We start from the raw sequence: 21,461 nt of genomic DNA, 5'->3' as shown, positions 1-21,461 counted from the left end.
GCACTGGTGCTAGAAATAGTACTTTTTTATTTACTTATCTTATCTTATTTACTCATTTTTACTAAATGTATCTTACTTAATTGTTATTCTATTAGGCACTGGTGCTAGAAATAGTACTTTTTTATTTTACTTATCTTATTTACTCATTTTTAATAAATGTATCTTACTTAATTGTTATTCTATTAGGCACTTGTGCTAGAAATAGTACTTTTTAATTTTACTTATCTTATCTTATTTACTCATTTCAATAAATGTATCTTACTTAATTGTTATTCTATTAGGCACTGGTGGTAGAAATAGTACTTTTTTATTTTACTTATCTTATCTTATTTACTCATTTCAATAAATGTATCTTACTTAATTGTTATTCTATTAGGCACTTGTGCTAGAAATAGTACTTTTTTATTTTATAAACTTGTATTTTATAAACTTGAACTTGTAATTTTATTGTATATTTGAGCAATCTCTGGCACAAGATCTTCCTTGAGGATTTATAAAGTTCTATCTTATCTTATTTGATCTTATAATATAATTTAATGTCAACATCATAATGCAAGAGGTCGCAACTTCCGGTCTTGTTCCTGCCTCCCCATCTGTGATTGGCTCCCAGCCTTTAGAGGGCGGGACTTAATCGTGAATGGCTGTTGAAGTATCCAATAGAAATGTAGAACCAGTAGCGTCGTCCTTCGTTGACCAATCACAGCGCACCGTGTCTGGTCATGGGCCTGGTTTTATGTCTGCTTTAATACCCAGACGGCCCTTTTCCCCGTCGCCTTACACCAAGGGTAGGGGGTGTGCAGAGGCAGACATTAAACACAGCTTAAAACTTTCTTAAGTGAAAGTTCATACTTACAATTTCATACACTCACGCGCTTATTCAAAAGCCTGTTAAGGTTTCTTTTTCATCACATTAAAGGCAACATAACTTCAACTAAAGGTAAGTAAACAAATCCTCCTCATGTTTACTGACTATATGTGTGATTTAAAGCGTTATTGTGTGATTTAAGAGGTTAAACTCGTCGTTATGTGGCTGATAAAGAGACTAAACTAACGTTATGAACGTTAGGAAATAGAATGTTAGCGGTTGGAGCTAACGGTTTTAACGTTACGTCGTTTTACGTCAGTTTACGTCATGAAGCATAACGTTAAACTGGTTTAATGTCTGCAGTGTTGTGTCTTTATAGTGTTAACCACAGTTTAAACTGTGTGTTCTTGTCACTTGGTGTTTGTTGTTGTCAGCAGGCTCTCTGTTAGGTTAGCTCTCTGTTGGTGTGTATGGCCGCTGGGACATGTCCTGACATAACGCAGGCTGCCTAGTGATGTGTAGGTCGCGAACGAGCCGGTTCTTTGAGCCGGCTCTTGTAAGTGAACGATAAGAGCCGGCTCCCGTCTGATTGGTACGTGTCCACAGGGGCGTTTTTTATCGCGAGGGGACGCGGCGCTTCCCAACATTAGACGCTTGGGGGGCTGTCACTACACACAGACGAACGCTTTCCCTCCGTGGGCTGCGGCTCCCAGCTTTCAAACCGGAATCAGTATGAAGGCTCGTTTGGAAATTTTCTTCTCTTATTTCACTAAAATAGTTCACCGACATGTGTTTCTGAATACATTTTAGGCGAGAAATAAGCCGTGCAGTTGCTGAATCTGTCTTTATTTTGGATCGACAACAAATACTAATCATAGGTCAAAACAGCGCTAAATTGGCTGAATTATAAAATTGCAGAAGTGGTAAAATGAAGAGCAGTTTGGGAGCCGAAAGAGCCGGCTCTTCTTGGTGAGCTGAGCCAAATGACCTGGCTCACTGAAAAGAGCCGGAATTCCCATCACTACTGCTGCCCTGCTGACACACACACATGGCCTCCTGCTCCTGTTGTATTAAAGCCTAATCATGTGTCCTAGACTATCAAACATGTTCCTAAAACAGAGCTAATCATATATATTTTAATACATTTGTATTAACCTAAATTTGATTGAAAAATAAAGGCAAGTCAGCTTTTTTTTTAAGCACATTTTTCACTATTTTCTAACCAGGTAAAGACTAAATATAATTCAAGATTCAAGCCCTTTAATGTCATTGTGTAGTACAACGAAATTAGATTGTGACAATCCCATAGGTGCTAATGAAAAGATAATAGAATAATAAAAAGAAATGGTGCAATATAAATATTAAAATATAAAAGATAATACAATATAAAATATAAAAATACAATATGTATATTGATGAGATGACAGTTTTGCCGGATTATAGCACAAATTGTCCGTCAGATAATTATATAATTATTGCACAGCATCAGATAATAATTGCACAGAGTGATCAGCATATGTTATTGCACATATCCGTAACAGTAGATTTACAGTATTCTATGTGTCAGTATATAATGGACAGATTAATCAAAAATAATTGCATAAATTTAGGTGATTTCGCAATGACAGACAACCTAAATGCTGCAGTCTGTCACAAGTTTAATAAATCACATGTAAGACTGATAAGGCAAGTGATAAGCATTTGCATTTATCTGCAGTAAGGCAAGGCAAGGCAGCTTTATTTGTATAGCACATTTCAGCAACAGGGCAATTCAAAGTGCTTTAAATAAACATTCAAGAACATTGCGACAAAGTGCAAAAGAACATTAAGACATAATTAAAACAGTTATAAAAACATTAAAGATTAGAAAATAAAAACAAGCTAAAAACAAAAAGCTAGGATAGAAGCTAAAATAGAGTAAAACACACAAGAGTAAAAGCTCTAGTGCAGTATATAAGATCATTATCTGGTTTAATAAAAGGCAGCAGCAGCAAACAGGAAAGTTTTAAGCTTTGATTTAAAAGAACTCATAGTTGGAGTTGGTCCTGCAGGTTTCTGGGAGCTTGTTCCAAATATTTGGTGCATAAAAACTGAACGCTGCTTCTTCTGCATGTTTAGTTCTGACTCTGGGGACACTAAGCAGACCTGATCCAGATGACCTGCGAGGTCTAGATGGTTCATAACATATAGCAGAAGATCAGAAATGTATTTTGGCCCTAAACCATTTAGTGCTTTGTAAACCAGCAGGAGTATACTCCTATATACTATAAATACTATTACAAATTGTGAGAAACTTTATTTGGCATGTCCCTGTTATGTGTATCCATGTTGTAAGTGACCAACACCCTCTTGCCTGTTCCAGTTGAGTCCAGTTCAATGACAGCTGTTAGGGGAAGGCTTGTTATTGGATAGCTGACACATTTGGAAACTCTCCCATGCTTCAGTTACTCCTGACCGATACATATCCTCAATCCAGATCTGTTCTTATTAGCAAACTACATTCATTTTTTACATTGAACTGTGTTTAACCATTTTCTTATTGAATTACAATTTCTTTAAAACCATTATTTATAATTATTTTATATATTATTTCCCTAATTCAGGCTATGGTATAAATTAAATAGTTGACATTTTTTGTGTAGAACAAGGAGATAGTTCAAGGCTAGATATCATCTGGGATTTGGTTATTTTAAGGTATGTAACTGCTATCTTTTACTGGACTTAGTTCACAGATGCAAATTCTTCACTTATTTGAATGTTATAGCAGAGTGAAACAGTGTCTACGGTCTACCTGCTTGACCATGGCATCCACATTATTATTTATTTTCCCCAGAGCACTAGGGCTGTGTATTTGCAAGAATCTGGCGATACGTATCATGATACAGATGTAACGATTCAATATATTGCGATACTGTAAGCAAGGTGATATATTACGGTTGGTTTTTTTTATTCTTTTTTTTTATTTTAGGAAAACTAATAGTATAAAGAACATACCAGAAATACACAATTTAAGTGGGCATGTTTGCCCGCTACAACCTCCGAAAGATCGAATAGCGGTCGGGCCCGACGGCGGACCGTCTGATTTTTACGAGGTTAATAAAAAATCAAGTGTTTTGGAGAATCGATACAGTATCGCGCAACGTAATATCGCGATACTCATGTGTATCGATATTTTCTTACACCCCTATAGAGCACAATGTCTTATTAAAGCATTGTTTAGATAAGGGCTAATAGGCAATTAATTGACTAATCTTTACGCTCTAATATATGTACATATAGCCATACCTATGGTTTCAAAGTATCATATATTGCTATAGTCTAACACACATTTTGTCACATTGTCCATACTGAGACTTGGAGTCAAAAATATTGTGTTTAGTTAGATTTAGTCAGTATTATTCAACTATATTTCTCTATCTGTACAGATGATCGACACAGTGACAGGAGCTGGAGCACTGCCTTTTGCAGTTCAGCTGAAGGCCATGACGGATCTAGAGGGCCGATACCAACCAAAGCTGAGCGGCTTGAGGCTCATCGAGAGCTCCCAGGACAACGGCCTCAGGATGACCGCCAGACTGAGGGAGCTGGAGGTGAAGGACCTGCTCTCTCTTACCAGGTTCTTTGGTTTCAGCTCAGAGACCTTCTCACTGGCCATCAGCTTGTTGGATCGATTCCTCTCCGTAATGAAGGTTTGTGAATACATGCATGCATGAAAACATCTTGTTGGCCATCTACAATAATAAAAGGTTGTTTTATAGTCTAATATCCTGTCCCTGTCCTTCACAGATTCAACCAAAGCACCTGTCCTGCGTGGGCCTGTGTTGCTTCTACATCGGCGTGAAGTCCACGGAAGAGGAGAAGAACGTGCCTCTAGCCAACGAGCTGATCCGCATCAGTCAGAATCGCTTTACAGTGTCTGACATGATGAGGATGGAGAAGATCATCATGGAGAAGCTCTACTGGAAGGTGAAGGCCCCCACAGCCCTCCGCTTTCTCCGCCTCTTTCACAGCCACATCCAGGAGCAGCTGGACGCTGAGAGGTAAGGACAGACGGTCACATCAACCTGCAGGGCTGAACCATGACTCAACGAGATTATATTTACTCTGCTAAAATGTGTCTTCTCATATTTGGCTTTAAAGAGAACACTAGCCAAACATGTTTTTAAACACTTAAACTATGTGAAATCATGTTAGACATGTTAGAAAACAAATCTGTTTAAAACATTACCAGTGATATTATATTGTTGTATTTAGGTTAAAATGTTGTCTTTTTTTGTCACTAAATTGAAATGGGAAGATTGATGTCTGATCTAGTGAGCTCTGCCTCTCATCCATCTTATCTATAAATTGCCACTAAAAGTATTTTCTTTTCACAGCAAGGACGTACTGAGCCTAGAGAGACTGGAGGCTCAGCTGAAAGCCTGTCACTGCTCATTTGCCTTCTCCAAAATAAAGGTAGCTCAAAATAACTGGTCTGCCTACATTTTAAGGTGGCCTATTTCCAGTTGGAATGATATTGTATTAGATTATTTGTGGCATCCAGCAGTTCCACTTTGCTAACCGTTTGATAGAAAATCAAAAAGCTTTCATCTTTGTAGTGATAGTAAAAGTATCAGGTGCACCTGTGTTGAGCAAAATGTCACGTTTTCTCTTGATTTTCTATGCCAGTTTTCTTAGACAAATATATTTACTGTGTGCAGTTGTTTTTGTGATTAAGAATCTGTACTCTGTTTCTCTGCAGCCATCTCTGCTTGCCATGGCTCTCCTGTGTTACGAGGCCCGGGAAGAACACGACCCTGACAACATTGACCAAATAGCAGGGGCCCTACAAAGTCTGCAGAAGAAGCTGAATGTAAGTTACGACTGTTACGATCTTAAATATGTGTTCTGCAATTAACAACTCTGACGTACTATTTTTGCTGTAAGTAGCTTTGTCTGGTTGGAGCCCAAAGATTGCCGAATGTTAGGATTATGTTGTGGAACAGACACTCGGGTGCACAATTCATTTCTTTTTTTCCGCTTGTTGTTTCTGCTGTGCAGATCAGAGACGAGGGCCTGGTCTGTGTGCGGGAGCTGGTTGGAAAATGCCTGGCTGAATATGCCACCACCAGGTGCTCCAAGCCGAATGTCCAGAGACTTCGCTGGACTATCTCGGGAAGAACTGCACGTCAGCTGAAGCACAGCTACTACAAGATCACTCATCTTCCCACCATACCCGAGACAGCTTGTTAAACCTGGGGGTACGAGCGGGGTGACCTTACGTGCATAGAAAAATTACAACTGTCCCCAAATTATCTTTGGGTGACTTCTCTTGCAGTATGGTCACCCACGTACAGCTCCAGTTATTTTCCTTACAGACCTTCATCGTTGATGATGGATTTCTTTAAGGAAAAGACAAAAATCAACTTAGTTTTCCATCACACATTGATCAAGCACACTGTATTCACATCTGCCCCAATGACGAGGAGTAATGCTTCGTCAGAAGGGTTTATCTACTGCCATCCTGCAAAGTTTTACTTTCCTGGTTGAGTTGCTTGCACAAGTGTACGGTATGTTCTTGTAAAAAAAATCCGTTCCACGGTGTTTGGTATTTCCTGGAACGGGTTGCTAGTTTTAAGCTAATAAGTATAGAACCACCTAGGTCCTCAGTCCACCATGTGGAAGAGGAGGGAGAAGGATTTTGTGAACAGCAAAAATGGAAACCAAGAAATCGGGCCCGAAATCCTTAACTCTCACCCTAGGTTGCTAAACTGTCCTGATTGCACACTCCTACCCAAGGTGATGATTTTTTGTTATTTTGATACGGCGAGGGAACTCTGGTTTTCTCCAGTGAAGCGAGGCTACTGACGATCCCGTCATGTATGGCTGACCATACTGTTTGAGCTGAAATGCCATCAGTGGTTACAGATGAGTTGTTTTCAATACTTAATTAGTGTACACAGAGTGAAGTACCACATATATTAATTGGTTTCAGTTGTCAATTATGCAGAGAACACTACAAAAAAAGGCCATTGCAGTGGAAATGTGGATTGGAATTTGTATTGCATTTTCTTTTTCAGTTTCCCTGTTGAGTAGAAGTTTCTTTTAGTGACAAAAATAAAAATGTGTTCTCTTCTCAAATTCAAAATGGCTAATTGAATACACCATCTTGTTAACCTATGTACTTGTACCTTTCAATAAAACCTTATTGAAAAGCCATTGCTTGTGCATTCTTCTCATTATTAAAACACATCACGCAAGCTTCTTATAATCAAATAGAACAGTTTCCATCATCTGTTGTTCTGTATAATGAGACTTACAAAATCAGGCCTAAACTAGCCAGATAAAAGGGCAGCTGTGAAAAGTGTCTCTGTTGAACAGTAAAGTCTTGTAGACCGCCCAGTTTTTGAGTTCTGAAGGCAAATCTTTGATTTCTCATCACACGAGCTCAGATTAATCCCCTGTTCCTCTACGTGCCACGGATGTCCTCCATAGTGTTCATTAGACAGAGGTTACATCTCCAGCATGTAACAGGTTTTTGGCATCATGACATCGGTCACTTCTGTAAACTGGAAAAGTCCGGACCACCGCCAGCAAAATTCCCAGATATCTCTGCACCGCTGAAGTCAAATCCAGGATTCTAGCAAAGAGGAATGCAATTAATTCATAAATTGCCACGTAACGAGGCGAGCATACATTTTCATTCATTTTACAAATACACACAGAATTTAATGATAATATCTGTGATGCTCTGAAGATAAATTCATATCTGATTTCTCTCACTACCTGGGAAGTATTGTTCAAGTTTAAATGGACAAAAAACACATCTGCCATAGCTTTCCTCGTCTCGAAACGTTTTGGTTAAAGTAAATTTGCAGCAAAGTGATGTAATCTTACCACTTTCTAATAAGGCACACTATTCTGGGTTTATAAGCTGTAAATAATGGCTTTATTAATTATCAATAAATCTTTTACTAATGCTTTATAAAACAGTTAAAAGACATTTATAATAAAAACTTTTTGGTTGTCAATTTGTGAAAAATTCCTGACTGGCTAGACCATTTTAACACACACTGTATTTCTAGAAAAGGGTTGCAGACAATCTGGATCAAAAAAATCCATTTATTAGCATCTTATTAATACAGACTTGATGGCTTATTAGAAAATGAGAAATCCAAGAGCATGTATTAATAGCTTACTTAATTATAACTACATTATTACCAAATACAAAAACAGCCAACGGTATTTTTCACAACCTGGCAACAAAAGCTGATCAATAAATCATATATAAACCATTAATTAAGCCATTAGACACAACTCATAAGGCCTTCAATAGAAAGAAGTATCTACCTGGCTAACAAAGTTACACTAGCGTGGCCATGTGCAGAGGTAGGCAGGTGTGCATCTGATAACTTGTTAATAATGTCTTGGCAACAACATAGACCATGACCCTTCAGGAGGCCCTTAATTAAACTGACCTCCCGCTGGAACCGCTCCAATGTGAGCTTCCTCTGCATCTGGTCCTGGACCCAGGCGTTCGCACAGTACTCCCCCTCCAGCAGGGAGGACCAGCAGTTCCCCGCCTCTCTGTTGGTCTTCATCAGAATGATCCGGATGAGACACTTGTCCTCTAAGCAGAAAAAGAGGCAAAGGAGTGTGAGACATGATGGCTTTTGTACATTGAAGTTAATGAGTGTGTTATTTAGAGGCATGAAACCTACCTAGTGTCCACGTAGCCTCGTCAGACATGGTTGTGTCAAACAACTTTCCCTGACGGAGTGTAAAAAGAAGAGATTGTGAGGTTCACATTATTTGGTCACTTAGCAGTCAAAATTGTCCTGAGTATATGATTTCAGTACAGGTCACAAAATAAGATGTACCATCATGAGTTGGGCTGAACTCAAGTCAGACTTTGAGCATCACCTTTTTTTTCATGATGATTTTGTTTTTAAGTAATAGGGAATTTATCACCACATTGTTAATGTGGTCAAGGAGACCGAGTAGGCTGAGATAAAGAAAGCTCATTGAAATTCCGACATTTATTCAGCTTGAAATGGAACAAACATAAATGTTATTGATTACACCTGTGCTTTTCCCAGTAGTACATTAACGTATTAGTTACTTTGCAGATTCAGATTAATAATACAAAATATAATCAACAAATAGATTGTTTTTTTTATTGGTTTAGATAAGACTTTATTAATCACAAGGGGGACAATTCACAAGCTACCCAGCAGTGTGTAAAGTAGTTAAAATGAGCCCGACCTTTACCAGCTGCAGAAGAAAAGTGATGTACACATTCTGATTATGAACCAAACATTATAATCCAATTATATAATAAGCAGAATGGACCATATTCTGGTAATATTTTTACCAAAGTAATATTTCGAATGCATGATTTTTACTTTTAAACTGTGGTATTGTTGAACTTCTTCTACCATTTACATGTCAAAACCAACAGGTCAGTGTTTTGTATGTATGCCCAGTAGGATGTTTGGTCCCCAAAGTGACATTGGTCCCAGATGCCCAATCCACTTCCTGACTGGAATCCCGATGACCCTGATTGGGGAGCCACCCGGTCCAGCTCATCAATACGGGAGAAGTTATATATACTCGGCCAGCTCGTCAGACGAGCCGGCTGTGATTTAGTGAGAACAGCACGCCACCGTGCCTCTCCATTTGATTGTGCTTGATAGATTTTCACTATGCTGAGGAGAGAGGGTTTTAGCCAATTCAGTCTTCTGTCCACTGACCACGGATCACTGGTTACTAACACTAGGGGTTGCAGACTTTAGTTGTGTGTTAAAACTAGGGACTGGTATGCCAGTGGTTGCACATTTGCACTTTTTATTTTTATGATTTTGTTTTTGATCTAACTTATTGATTGTGTACTTGGCTTTGACTGACCCTGATCCTATTGTTGTCGCAATGTAACTATGTACTTTCCTTCAATGACCCTGCCTGGTGTTATCTATTGTGTAGAATCTACACAATAGATAACACCAGGCAGGGTGTTCACTGTAGATGACGTATTGTGTATATTATGTCCATGTCTTTGTGGATGTATTGCGTCTTTGTTTATGGTGGCAAACCAGTCTCCCCTTTGGGGATTAATAAAGTTCATCTTTTCCTAGATATAGTTTTGTTTAATGAAAGTACACATAGTAATAGATAATCTGTTGGATAGAGACACTCGGAGCAGGGGTGCTGTTGTGAATGTTATTAGAGATTTTATTAATATTTACTTCTCTTTAGTCAGTTAGTCTGTATTTGCAAAAGCTCTGGTTTAGGTGTCCTCTTGTTGTTTTATTTATTTATTTCATTTGAGCATAACCCACAGGCCCTCATCCTTTTCTAGGTATCCTCTTTTGTTTTTGTGTCATTTGTAAATTTAAAGGTCCCATATTATAAAAAGGGAGATTTTCATGTTTTTTTTATTATTATAAAGCAGACTAAAGTACTATATAAATACTGTGAAAGTATCGAAACACTCAATCCACAGGGAAATACATACAGCCCATATTCAGAAACTCTGCATTTGAAACAAGCTGTCAGGATTTCTGCCCATTCGTGATGTCACGAATATACAATATTTAGACCCTTTACACAGTTTTAAACGTAAAAACTCTAAATGTGTCCCAGTTTATTCCTGGTTACAGTGTATGTGAATGTCATCAGCTGACAGGAAGTACACATGGACCCAAGCTGTTGCCTAGCAACACAATTCTGTTGCAATTCCGTTGCAATTCCTTCAAAATGCGCTAAAACGGAGCGTTTCAGACAAGAGGGTAAATACAGGCATATTCAGACTGACAGTATGAGGAAAATAAAGTTGTTTTTTTTAACATTACAGCATGTAAACATGTTCTAGTAGACACACAAAATACAAGTATGAACCTGAAAATGAGCATAATATGGGACCTTTAAGTTCCATGCAATAAATAACTTTATTTTACAAAAATACATCTATTTTATATTTTATTTCTACAGATAATAATGCATACAGTGCACTTTCATAGACTAATCTACTGGAGTTACCCTGCACTATACTCATTTCTAACAGTCTCTTCTGCACTATATTCACTTTTTTAATAGTCCTGTATCACAGCTGTCAACAGTTTTCTTCATCTCCTTGTATTTTTATATCTGGTATATTTATATGTACTTTGCACTACTAACTTTTTTACTGCCTTTTTACTAACATGTTTTTGCACTATGGAACTGTGATGCTGGAAACTTGAATTTCCCTCAGGATCAATAAAGTTACTATCTATCTATCTATCTATCTATCTATCTATCTGGTTTTATGTTACGTCCCTTTCTTACACCCACATTGCATGTATATAATTGCATAGATCTCAAACACTGCAAAAGAGAAAAGACTCTCCACATCTTCCTCATTCATCCTCCTGTCTCTTGACTGGTAGTTTTACCTTGAAGATGTCCTCTCCTCTGACATGCAGCTCGATGTCTCTGGATCCCAAACGACACTTCACCTCTTTCCCAGACGTCCCCTGAGGCACATTGACCTCGATGAAGACCTCCTCCATGGTCTGGTACCAGGAGCCCCAGGGGGTCTGACAGGGGACCACACCGCTCTTCTCCTCGAAGTGCACCGACATGCTGCAGCCACACACCAGCTGACAGCTCAGATCACTCACTCACTCACTGCTGTATCTCTGGATGACAGAGGAGTTACACTACCAGTCTGTTAATCTCAACCACTCTTTACTTCACTGCTGCTTTACGTGTTGTCAGGAGCATCTCAAGTTGAATTAACTCCAGTATTTGATAGTTATGTTCTCTCTTCCTCATGTTTTGTTGCTCCTCACTCTCTAGAAACTTCTTCTTCTCTCAGTGTTGATGTCACGTCCGGTTGTGAGCAACACTGCGCCCCCTGCTGTCTGATAACACGAGCTACAGCAAGAAAACTAGTCATGAGATACATGGCACACTTTTGTCAGTGCTTTGGAATATTAGGGAATTAGTTTAGGAATTAGTTAAATAGGACAGTGCAATATAGATAGATAGATAGATAGATAGATAGATAGATAAATAGATAGATAGATAGATAGTAACTTTATTGACCCCTAGGGAAATTCAAGTTTCCATCATCACAGTTCCATAGTGCAAAAACATGTTAGTAAAAAGGCAGTAAAAAAGTTAGTAGTACAAAAAAATATACCAGATATAAAAGTACAAGGAGATGAAGAAAACTGTTAAAACTGAATATAGTGCATGGTAACAGCTGTGATACACGACGATTAAAAAAGTGCAGAAGAGGCTGTTAAAAATGAATATAGTGCAGGGTAACTCCAGTAGTTTAGTCTAAAGTGCACTGTGTGCATATTCCTTTGTCCCCCACCTCCCTAGAGAGGTGTTGTACAGTTTGATGGCTCGGGGGACAAAGGATTTCCCGAGTCTGTCTGTGGAGCACTTGGGGAGCAGCAGCATCTGTGTAATATTGGGCTATTGTCTGTGCAATATGGGCAAGACGGTAGACGGTGCAGTGCACTACCTGGGTGCAATACCTGCCATGGTGTGTGTGATAGTATGTGCCATTGTGTACGTGGACTGTGTATGTGTTTCTGTGGAACTGTTTCCCTGTCTTGTGTGGAATTGTTTATTATTGTTGCTGATGCTGTTTTAATTTAGCGTTTGTAACTGCAGTTGAACGGAGCCCAGGAAAAATTTCCCCACGGGGAAAATAAAAGTATATCTTAATCTTTGTCATTAAAGTAGTGGAAATAATGAGTAATTATAATAATAATAATAATTAATTAGAGTATATGTATGGCTCAATAAGGAAGCTGGTTAATAATTAATAATTGACTTATGGAGAAGGGCGGGGGGATTAAATAAGTTTATACTTCTTCTCACTCCTTTTCGAATATGTAAATCAAGGCATCAAGTGTTTGACAATTTATTTTTCTTATGCTTTTCATTGTATGCAAATACTACTTGTTTCTGACTGTCCACTTGCTGGTATGATCATTCTTTTTCTTTATTTTGTTATTTTATTTTTTTGTATTCTACATGTTCGAAATACATTTTTGAATTAAATGAAAAATGAAATTGATGCATTGCATTGACTTTAAGTGTTTTTTGTTTTAATTATTTTACTTTGGCTTTAAAGGAAACCAATAGTTTGTCTAAAAATGGAGTGGATCTACTAATCTGTTAATTAGATTACTGTTCTTGACTTAGTGCCTCCGGTGTGCTTATGCATACTTACCAGTCACTTTAACAACACCAGTAAGGACTCTAGCTCCGTTTATTTATTTATTTTTACTCCTCTCATACACCACTTTATTAAGTATGAGTTTCTCTGAGAATTGACTGCAAATTTGGTGATAAATGCTGCCCAGGATGGCCGTCCTGACATTAACTGTAGCTACTTTTATCTGCTGGATAAGGTAAGTCTTTCTTCTCTGTTAGAACATGGGGCCGAGTACAATGAGTCTGCAAGTTTAACCTTTTTTTTTTCTCCTGCAGTCTTGGTAGTGTATGTGGAGCTGAGAAGATTATCTCGGACAACATCACTCTCATTTTGGACCGACTTTTGGACGGTTATGACAACAGACTGCGACCTGGATCTGGAGGTAATTCAGACTTTAAATCCTAAAGTCTAAAGACTTAGTGATAAATTAAGTAGATTGTGCTATATTGTGCATCTTGTATTATTGTGTGCACTCTACTTTACTGTTGCAGGTGGTGTTACGGAGGTGAAAACAGACATCTTTGTCACCAGCTTTGGACCTGTGTCAGATGTTGAGATGGTAAGATACTACTGCTGTAAGGAGATGTATATGTGCTGTCTGTGGGAGATAACAGCGCTTCAGTGACCACTGAATTCCTGCCTTATGGGCAATCTGCCATGAGACCATCTAATGAGCTTTAATCTGTTTGACCAGCCCTATAACTCCATTATTGATGGCCTCTAAATCAATATGACAACATGTCAGACAGAGGGAATGGCTGAATGGATTGATTAATGATTATCTGGGATGAGTGGCATCCATCATTGCCTCATCATCTCTCCACACCTTCCATTGCAAGTTGAAATGACTCTCAGTGTTATGCATACTGATGAATGTCAGGGACAAAGATTAAAGTTTAAAGCTTAGGGTGCTTTGTTTTGCACCCACTAACGTGTTGTGTTCATGCATCAGGAATACACCATGGACATGTTCTTCCGTCAGATGTGGGTTGATGAGCGGCTGAAATTCGAGGGCCCTCCTGAAATCCTGCGGCTGAACAACCGCATGGTGGACAAGATCTGGACGCCAGACACTTTTTTCCGAAACTCCAAGAAGTCCATTTCTCATAACACGACCACACCTAACAAACTCTTCCGCATCATGCAGAATGGGACTGTTCTCTACACCATGAGGTGATCCTACGCTGTACACTTATTGTTTTGTTGATGAGATCTTTTGTGGACACAATGTTTATAGGAAAAGATGTCTGTGTGCTCTTTTGCTGTTAGACTGACAATCTCTGCAGAGTGTCCAATGAGGCTGCAGGACTTCCCCATGGACGGCCACGCCTGTCCTCTCAGGTTTGGAAGCTGTAAGTACAACAGATGTGTTCGTAAGCAAAAGGAATAATAATGACCAGATTCATAAATGTGTCTAAAGTTATCCCTGATTGCCTTTGCATTTTTAGATGCCTACACGAGCAGTGAAATCCTTTTCACTTGGAGGAAGGGACCAGTAGCGTCTGTCGAGTGTCCCGCTGAGTCCATGAGTCTTCTGCAGTACGACCTGGTGGGACAGAGTTTGTCCAGTGAGATATTCAAATCAAACACAGGTAACGCTCACTGTCAGCTATCGCATTGCTCTTCTTATAAGGACACTATTGCAGTCGTACTTAGAAGTTACATTTTTAAATGAGCTGATGACTCTGAGAGTACAAAGAGGTCAGATGAGCTTCTCCAAACGCTAGAGCCTATATAATATAGATATATATAGAGCCTAAACAGTAGAGCCTATATAAAAGCAAAGACTTCCTTGAGCAGCCATCTAGTGTAAGATGCTTAAGTGGTCAGGCCCAATGCGTACGGTGTGCCTTTAAAAAGAACTACGGGGTTTAAAGCCCAGTGAATGCACTGGCAGAGAGGAGGACGGATGGAGTAGTGTGTGTGTGTGTGTGTGCATTTTCTCTTTTCACCAGAAGAAGGAGAAGTGCTCCCCTGCTGTGAACCCAGCAGATTCCTGGAATAGAGAGGAAAAGGATGAGGCAGGCTCCAAAACGTGGAGATGATACCCATTTAGAAAACAGAGAGAGAGAGAGGAAACCTCTGTATGTGTGTGTGTGTGCAGCGTATTTTTGGTCTGCCTGCATGTGTTTAGACAGAGCAGGGCAGTGTTACGCATAGTGACACTGGCCTGCTCTCCTCCTACCCCCTCCTCACTCGCTCCTTCCTCCTGACTTTATCCCATTTCCAAATGTCTGCTGTGCTCCCTCCTCCTTTTTGTCCATCCTCTCTTCCTTCCTCTCGTCTCTCACATGCTGTCTTACAGTTAGCGGACTATTTCAGCCATAAATCTATATGTTTCTCTCAACAGCTTTTCTGTTTTCAAGGGCAGGCAAGGGCATCCTTTCTGTGCTGCCCTGCTCTGTCCCTCGGGGTTGCTCTCCTCACACGTGCTGTTTATCTTTCAGGTCACTACTCTGTGATGGTGGTCCATTTCCGCATCGTGAGGAAGCTGGGCTACTACCTCATACAGACTTACATCCCTCTTATAATGGTCGTTGTGCTGTCTCAAGTCTCTTTTTGGATCAACAAAGAGTCTGTTCCTGCACGCACAGTTGCTGGTAGGCTCCTCTTCCCACAATAATGTGTGCTAATCATGTTTGATATCGTAATACTATGTGTTTCATAAATGCTTGTCTTCCTCCAGGCATCACCACAGTGCTGACCATGACCACCTTGAGCATCAGCGCCCGTGAGTCACTTCCCAAAGTAGCCTACGCCACCGCCATGGATTGGTTCATTGCTGTGTGTTTTGCCTTTGTGGCGTCGGCTCTCGTCGAGTTTGCAGCAGTAAACTACTTGGCCACCATCCAGGTCAACCGTCTGAAGAGGCAAAAAGCTAGACAAGACAAACTTGAGGTGTTGGCTACCGGCAGCGATGATGACAACGCTTCGGTGAGATGCTGACTTTACATAGGTCAAATAGGTTTTAATAGGGCTCTTGAACCCTAGGCCTCTGGCTCAAAAATTACATAAATGAATATAGTGTATCTCTGCAACTACAAGGTCTATTTGAATAATATCGATACATAATAGAGGCAACAATTGTGAGATTTCTGCAGAGGTATAAGCATCAGTATACAGTATATGTTTCTGGGTATATATAAACGCAGATGGAACACAACATAAATGAAAGATTTAATTTTTCCGCCTAACGAAACTGTACATTTTTTGAGTGATTATTCCTTTGGAATTATGTAGTTGCAGCCCAAAACCTCCAGCAAACCATATCACAGACATCTGAACATTGTCTGTACACAGATTGATCCTAATAAAGTGAGGCAGAGCAAAGTTGGAGAGGTTTTAGGAGAGACATGTTTATTTGGCATTGGCCATTTGGTTACATTTGGGTACCATTTGAAATGTTCTCATGTAGGCTAACTGTAAAACTCATTTAATTTCATTTACATGTCACCATAGGTAATAAGTCCGTCTAAAAACAGCTGTTTTTGGCTTTGTTTTGAGCGCCCATAGAGTGCTACAGGAATGAGTCCTAAAACCCAGAAATTAGTTAGCATTTTAGCAGTATAAAATACGTCGGTAAATATGCCACTCCTGAATTTTGAAGCCCTTATTTTTCTTAAAAAAGGCGGTTGCTAACAAGTGGCTAAATGAGACTACTAAACGTCATCACGCTGACTCGTCGTCCTCCTTTTGCAGCCTCGTTGTGTATACTCACGCTCATGTGATTGTGGTGTAGTTCGTTTATAGCCTAACGTTAGCTTTTTTACATCTGTCGATTGCATTCACACTTCAAAAATCATATAAAATGGTGTTCATTTGTGAAGATTATCTTGCTTAACAAAATGTTTAAAAGGACTGTTGGTAAAAATCAGAAATGCTTGTTACCAGCGACACCTGTGGCCGTTAAGTCAACGAAAGTCAGTGTTGGGCTCGCGCTTGTGCTTGCTCTCACCCGGTCGGAGACGATAACGTTTCTCGCTGCGGAGCCCCGTCACTTCACAAGACACGGAAAACCTCTGTTGGTCTGGAGGAGCTGCGGCAGTTACTTCTGCACAAACGTCCACTGTACATAAATTAGATATTCTCAGAGCTACGAAGTCTTCTGCAGTGTGTAGTGTGCGCGCATGCACGTGAGGTGGAGCGAGCTGAGTGAAGGCAAGCAGGCAGGCAGGCAGAGGAGCAGAGTACAGCAGAGACTCCGGCCCTGGAGACCAAAGCTACGGTCTCTCCCGCGTACTCCGACCGCGGCCAACACTGTTTTGCAAGACGGGCTTCACTAGATACAACTTTGCGGTTTTGGTGCTTCCGTGTAGTTTGTGTTGAAGTCTGAGTCTGAACAGTGTAGCAACATGCGAGCGTGCATATGCGAGCGCGCATGGGACACCGACCCGGGTGATTTATGCGTGTAAGAAGTTACAAACAGTCCCTTTAAAAAAGGCGGTTGCTAACAAGTGGCTAAATTAGACTACTAAACGCCATCACGCTGACTCGTTGTCCTCTGTGGAGTTAGACCGTTAAAGCAGTTTAACGGTCTAACTCCACAATCCAGTGCTACAATGTTCACAGCCTTTGCACATTAATGTTAATGTTAGAAATTGATCTCATCTGTACAACACACACGTTTTTTCCATTAGAACCTGATTGTCTGTTTATAAATATACATCTTTACAACCAGATTTTCTACCATAAGAACTGATTATAGGATAGTAGGTTTTGTTCCTAATCTTGGTATAAAAGCAACCTGCTCAGCAACATCAGCTCATGCTATCCCTTGAAGGAGGGGTGTGATTCACATCACGTGGCATCTGAAATGCATTTACATAGCTAATAATGGTGAGTGGAGGTACAGAGTCTCCTCCCTGTAGCAGAGTGTGATGATGCAGTGATGTTGATAATGAACAGGAAGCCGGCAGCTCCAGACTCAGATGTGGAGAGAAAGAAATCATGCCACCGATAGGAGGTCTTTTTCTATGCATTTCCAAGTAGTCACCCTGCCTCTTCCATTCTCCTCATTCAGGGCACACCACACATTAAATAGTAATACGTGCTGTTGTATTGCTCTCATCTGGAGCTATATGCTTTATGCTAATACAGTAAGCCACCACAGTGGCCTCCTGGGATCTGTCTCACGTGTAGGGCTCATGGTTAGATGCTTTAAAAATAGCCTCAGTGTGAGAACAGAGAACAACTCCAGCACTCCTCCCTGTATAATCTCCTAACCATCCTATGGGCATCCAGCAAACTACCTGCTGCGTTCTATAGGGATGTTGGCATACCATTGAGAGAAATCTCTTGTGGGAACCAGCATCCCTTCCAGACTTATATATACATGACTCCAGCATGTTAAAATCACCATACATTTACTCGCTAGCTAGAAATTCCCAGTTTTTTGTTTTACACTAGCTACCCTTTTTGTCTCACTGAGCAGAAAACCCACATTAACTCCATCTCATCTCCTCCTGCTTTTCCTCCCAATCACCTCACCCCCTCCCACCAGTCGGACAGCAACCCTCGGGAAGGCCTGAAGAGGAGAAACCACTCAGTGGTTAGTGAGGCTTCGCCGGTGCCGATTTTCCTCCAGCAGGGTTCAGCTCATCCTCAAATCCCGCAGCTGGCCGGCACCAGCCCCATTGACTCGTACGCCCGCATGCTCTTCCCCATTGCCTTTGGCATCTTCAACCTATTCTACTGGTACATCTACCTGTCCAAAAACACCATGGAGAGGACCAAGTACGTTAATCACATTCAATTACAGATACAATCACATCTATCTTGGTACTGCTACAAGGGTCTGATGATATGCTGTATTTTCTTATTATCAACAAATCCAAAATCCAACAATGAATTGATTGTACTAACAAGGATTGTCTGTTTAGCCAATGCCTGCTAGAGCTTAGAGCTCCAGGAACTTCAAAGCACATCAATGTGTTACACTGGGTGACATGTTCCTTTATTTTAATGAACATGGACACTCTTTATTTTATTTTGACACATATCGTACACTGTCCTGGTGCCATACATACTCACTTGAGCACCAAATGTGTATTAATCCACACCTGAAAATATAGTCACCAACAAATGCACAGTTTAAACCTGTTAGAGTGATGTTTGCTACAAACTACAGTCCCCAGCTGTTTTACAATATTACTTGGACTTGTAAAACATAGAATATCATCAGCCTTATTCTTTAATTGTTATTCCGCTGTAGAAAGTGGAGTTTGCAAGAAGTTAGTCCCAACAATTTTGGCTTGAGACCCCCTAAAACAAAGCAGTATCTACCTGCAACCTCATATAACAGGTGAAAAGAGTGATTATCTCTTCTTAGTCTGAATAATACTTGGAAAATTGAGGAGGGAAAATTGTCTGGTATTTCACAGAAAAAAGGTAACATTTGACTTTAACTTTTTGAGTCTTGTGTGACATGGCGGCAGATCCAGAAAGCTTTTCATGCAAAATAGTAAAAAATAGCAGACACATACTCAAAAGTATCCAGCATTGTTGTACAAATGATTTAAGAAAGGGAGATAAAAAATCAGACATTTTACGAATGATATTTATGCATACTTACTTTGTATCTCAAAGAGCTACAAACCTGTCTCACTCTGCTCTAATTATGATAGCTCCAGTAGAACAATAACTACCCACAGTTTTTGTCAAAGACTTTTATCTAGGCAGTAAAGACATCAATAATTTCTAATGCTGAAACAGCCCTGGGAGTTGTAAGGGGGGAGAAAAAAACGAGGAGAATGATGTTAGGTGGCGTTGTTGCTGCATTGACGCCAGCGCTGTGGCTTTTATCATCATAGATTTACAATACAAAAAGGACTGGGCGTTCAGTTAATTTGAGAAGAAAAATATGCAACAAAGTGCTCTCCTCTTTTTTTAAAGGTTTACCTGAGGTCCGGCAAAGCCCCAGCTGTTTTAATGACAACACTGTTTCTCCATGGGGAGCAGGTCTTAAAGGCAAAAGAAACCAGAGCTTACTTTGTACATTAAGCACATGAAAAAGCCACTATTCACTTTCCCGCTTATAAGTGAGCCACTTATAGAACACAAAGCTCCATGTCCAAGAAAGAAAGAGAGAGATACAGTGCAAAAAGACTGAGAGGAAGAGAGAGGGAGATGGTGTAGAGAGAGAGAGAGAGAGAGAGAGATGTGTTATGCAACACTGGGGAGTGCAAATCTGCTCATCATGCCTCTCATGTTCCTGTCAGATAATTTTTATGGTTGTTTTGTTTAGAACGTTCTGCAGAATAATGAGAGAGACAAGATGGAGAGCATGAGAACAGCTGCATCACATCTATTCCCTTTACATATTTTTGCCACGTCCCTCGCTCGGTACTTTTGAAGAAGGCACCGAGAGGACAGGGAGCACAGTAACAGTTTGGTGTGTGCAGCGTACTGCAGATAGAGCGTCGCTGAAATGTGGGAATGAGAGAGGTTTCTGTGTGCTCCTCTCACATTTTGTGATCTGCTGTATTCTGGTTTTGCAGGGACGCGGTTTTTAAAAACTGAGAGGACCTGGAAAAGGGCACGTGCAGCCGGAGAGACCTTCAGCATCAGCCTCACCTCACCCTCCTCTCCCTCTTCTCTCTCTCTCTGTGTGAACAAGCTCTCAGCAGTCACTCTGCTCTCATCTGACAGAGGAAATGAATCAGAAACTCATTTATTCTCCTGCCGCACATCTATTCATTTCACAGGCTGTGACCACTGCCCACTTGTGTTCTGATCAGTAGCTGAAGAGCTGCCCTTCACGGGCCTCAATCACTTTAAAGCCCCGCCACGTACACACAACAACTTCTCGGGGGCCCCCGGACCGAGACAGACGCCACACACACACACATACAGCACGCATGACGCTCAGACACACACACGAGCCGAGAGAAACACATCAAAAAGAAGTGCATGATATAATCTATGATGGCTGTAACTGGTGGTGATGCAACAGTGAACCAATGCTTTCAGAAGCCTGCCCTCTACAGAAGCACAGCTCCCACTACAACAAGATCAAAGGCAATTTAGAGGAGGCTCGCGTCCCTCCCCGCGGCTTCAAAAATGTACTCAAACCTGAGAAAATGAATTGTGGGATTGTGTTTTCCATCCCACCTTTTCTGCTCTGGCGCTCTGGTGCTCCCTCTGCATTTTCACATCTACTGCAGGTTCCTCTGGAAACATTGCAGGGAAGAAGAGTAGGATATAATACCCATGGGTGTTGATGACATTAATTTTCTATTTTTGTACGGATGCTGCACGATTGTTGGGCGCAGATGTTTTGCATATGAAGTGTCTACCTGCACAGTTGGAGCGTTATTCTCTTTTTTAGCCTCTAAACATGTCCAGTAACAAAAAACTTGCTCTTAAGTTGACCACTTTAACCCCTCAGTGCATCCCATTGTTTGACCTTGTCAGTAGACAAACCCATCTGCTGTGTAATAAACATGAGAATAAAAACAA

The 21,461-nt window shown here is 40.4% G+C and overlaps 3 protein-coding genes across 3 annotated transcripts; 2 read left to right on the top strand and 1 right to left on the bottom strand.

Annotated features, from left to right (window-relative positions):
* Positions 1–734: 734 nt before the first annotated feature.
* ccng1 (cyclin G1) lies at positions 735–7,003 on the top strand. The gene is made up of 6 exons (XM_037779364.1): positions 735–937; positions 4,231–4,494; positions 4,592–4,845; positions 5,182–5,260; positions 5,547–5,657; positions 5,846–7,003. Exons 2-6 carry the CDS (start codon positions 4,231–4,233, stop codon positions 6,035–6,037), a joined length of 900 nt encoding a protein of 299 aa, XP_037635292.1. The 5' UTR covers positions 735–937; the 3' UTR covers positions 6,038–7,003.
* Positions 6,616–11,668, bottom strand: nudcd2 (NudC domain containing 2). The gene is made up of 4 exons (XM_037779365.1): positions 11,218–11,668; positions 8,506–8,554; positions 8,263–8,414; positions 6,616–7,424 (listed from the first exon to the last, which is right to left on the bottom strand). Exons 1-4 carry the CDS (start codon positions 11,404–11,406, stop codon positions 7,341–7,343), a joined length of 474 nt encoding a protein of 157 aa, XP_037635293.1. The 5' UTR covers positions 11,407–11,668; the 3' UTR covers positions 6,616–7,340.
* A 1,379-nt stretch (positions 11,669–13,047) lies between these two features.
* Positions 13,048–21,460, top strand: gabra6a (gamma-aminobutyric acid type A receptor subunit alpha6a). The gene is made up of 10 exons (XM_037780449.1): positions 13,048–13,200; positions 13,280–13,386; positions 13,496–13,563; positions 13,957–14,177; positions 14,274–14,356; positions 14,453–14,596; positions 15,452–15,604; positions 15,691–15,938; positions 18,505–18,737; positions 20,501–21,460. Exons 1-10 carry the CDS (start codon positions 13,142–13,144, stop codon positions 20,520–20,522), a joined length of 1,338 nt encoding a protein of 445 aa, XP_037636377.1. The 5' UTR covers positions 13,048–13,141; the 3' UTR covers positions 20,523–21,460.
* The last annotated feature ends 1 nt before the right edge of the window (position 21,461 follows it).

The sequence above is a fragment of the Sebastes umbrosus genome, chromosome 9 (genome assembly GCF_015220745.1).
Source record: "Sebastes umbrosus isolate fSebUmb1 chromosome 9, fSebUmb1.pri, whole genome shotgun sequence".
NCBI classification, from domain to species: Eukaryota; Metazoa; Chordata; class Actinopteri; order Perciformes; family Sebastidae; genus Sebastes; species Sebastes umbrosus.
This window is presented reverse-complemented; position numbering and strand designations above follow the sequence as displayed.

Excerpts from the sequence above, each read along its gene's own strand:
- ccng1 (XM_037779364.1), top strand. The coding sequence starts at position 4,231 with ATGATCGACACAGTGACAGGAGCTGGAGCACTGCCTTTTGCAGTTCAG. Across the intron at positions 4,846-5,181 it reads GAGCAGCTGGACGCTGAGAG|CAAGGACGTACTGAGCCTAG; the intron begins GTAAGGACAGAC and ends TTCTTTTCACAG. Across the intron at positions 5,261-5,546 it reads TTGCCTTCTCCAAAATAAAG|CCATCTCTGCTTGCCATGGC; the intron begins GTAGCTCAAAAT and ends GTTTCTCTGCAG.
- nudcd2 (XM_037779365.1), bottom strand. The coding sequence starts at position 11,406 with ATGTCGGTGCACTTCGAGGAGAAGAGCGGTGTGGTCCCCTGTCAGACC. Across the intron at positions 8,415-8,505 it reads CGAGGCTACGTGGACACTAG|AGGACAAGTGTCTCATCCGG; the intron begins GTAGGTTTCATG and ends TTTTCTGCTTAG. Across the intron at positions 7,425-8,262 it reads TGGAGCGGTTCCAGCGGGAG|AATCCTGGATTTGACTTCAG; the intron begins GTCAGTTTAATT and ends CCTCTTTGCTAG.
- gabra6a (XM_037780449.1), top strand. The coding sequence starts at position 13,142 with ATGCTGCCCAGGATGGCCGTCCTGACATTAACTGTAGCTACTTTTATC. Across the intron at positions 15,939-18,504 it reads GCGATGATGACAACGCTTCG|TCGGACAGCAACCCTCGGGA; the intron begins GTGAGATGCTGA and ends CCCTCCCACCAG. Across the intron at positions 18,738-20,500 it reads AACACCATGGAGAGGACCAA|GGACGCGGTTTTTAAAAACT; the intron begins GTACGTTAATCA and ends CTGGTTTTGCAG.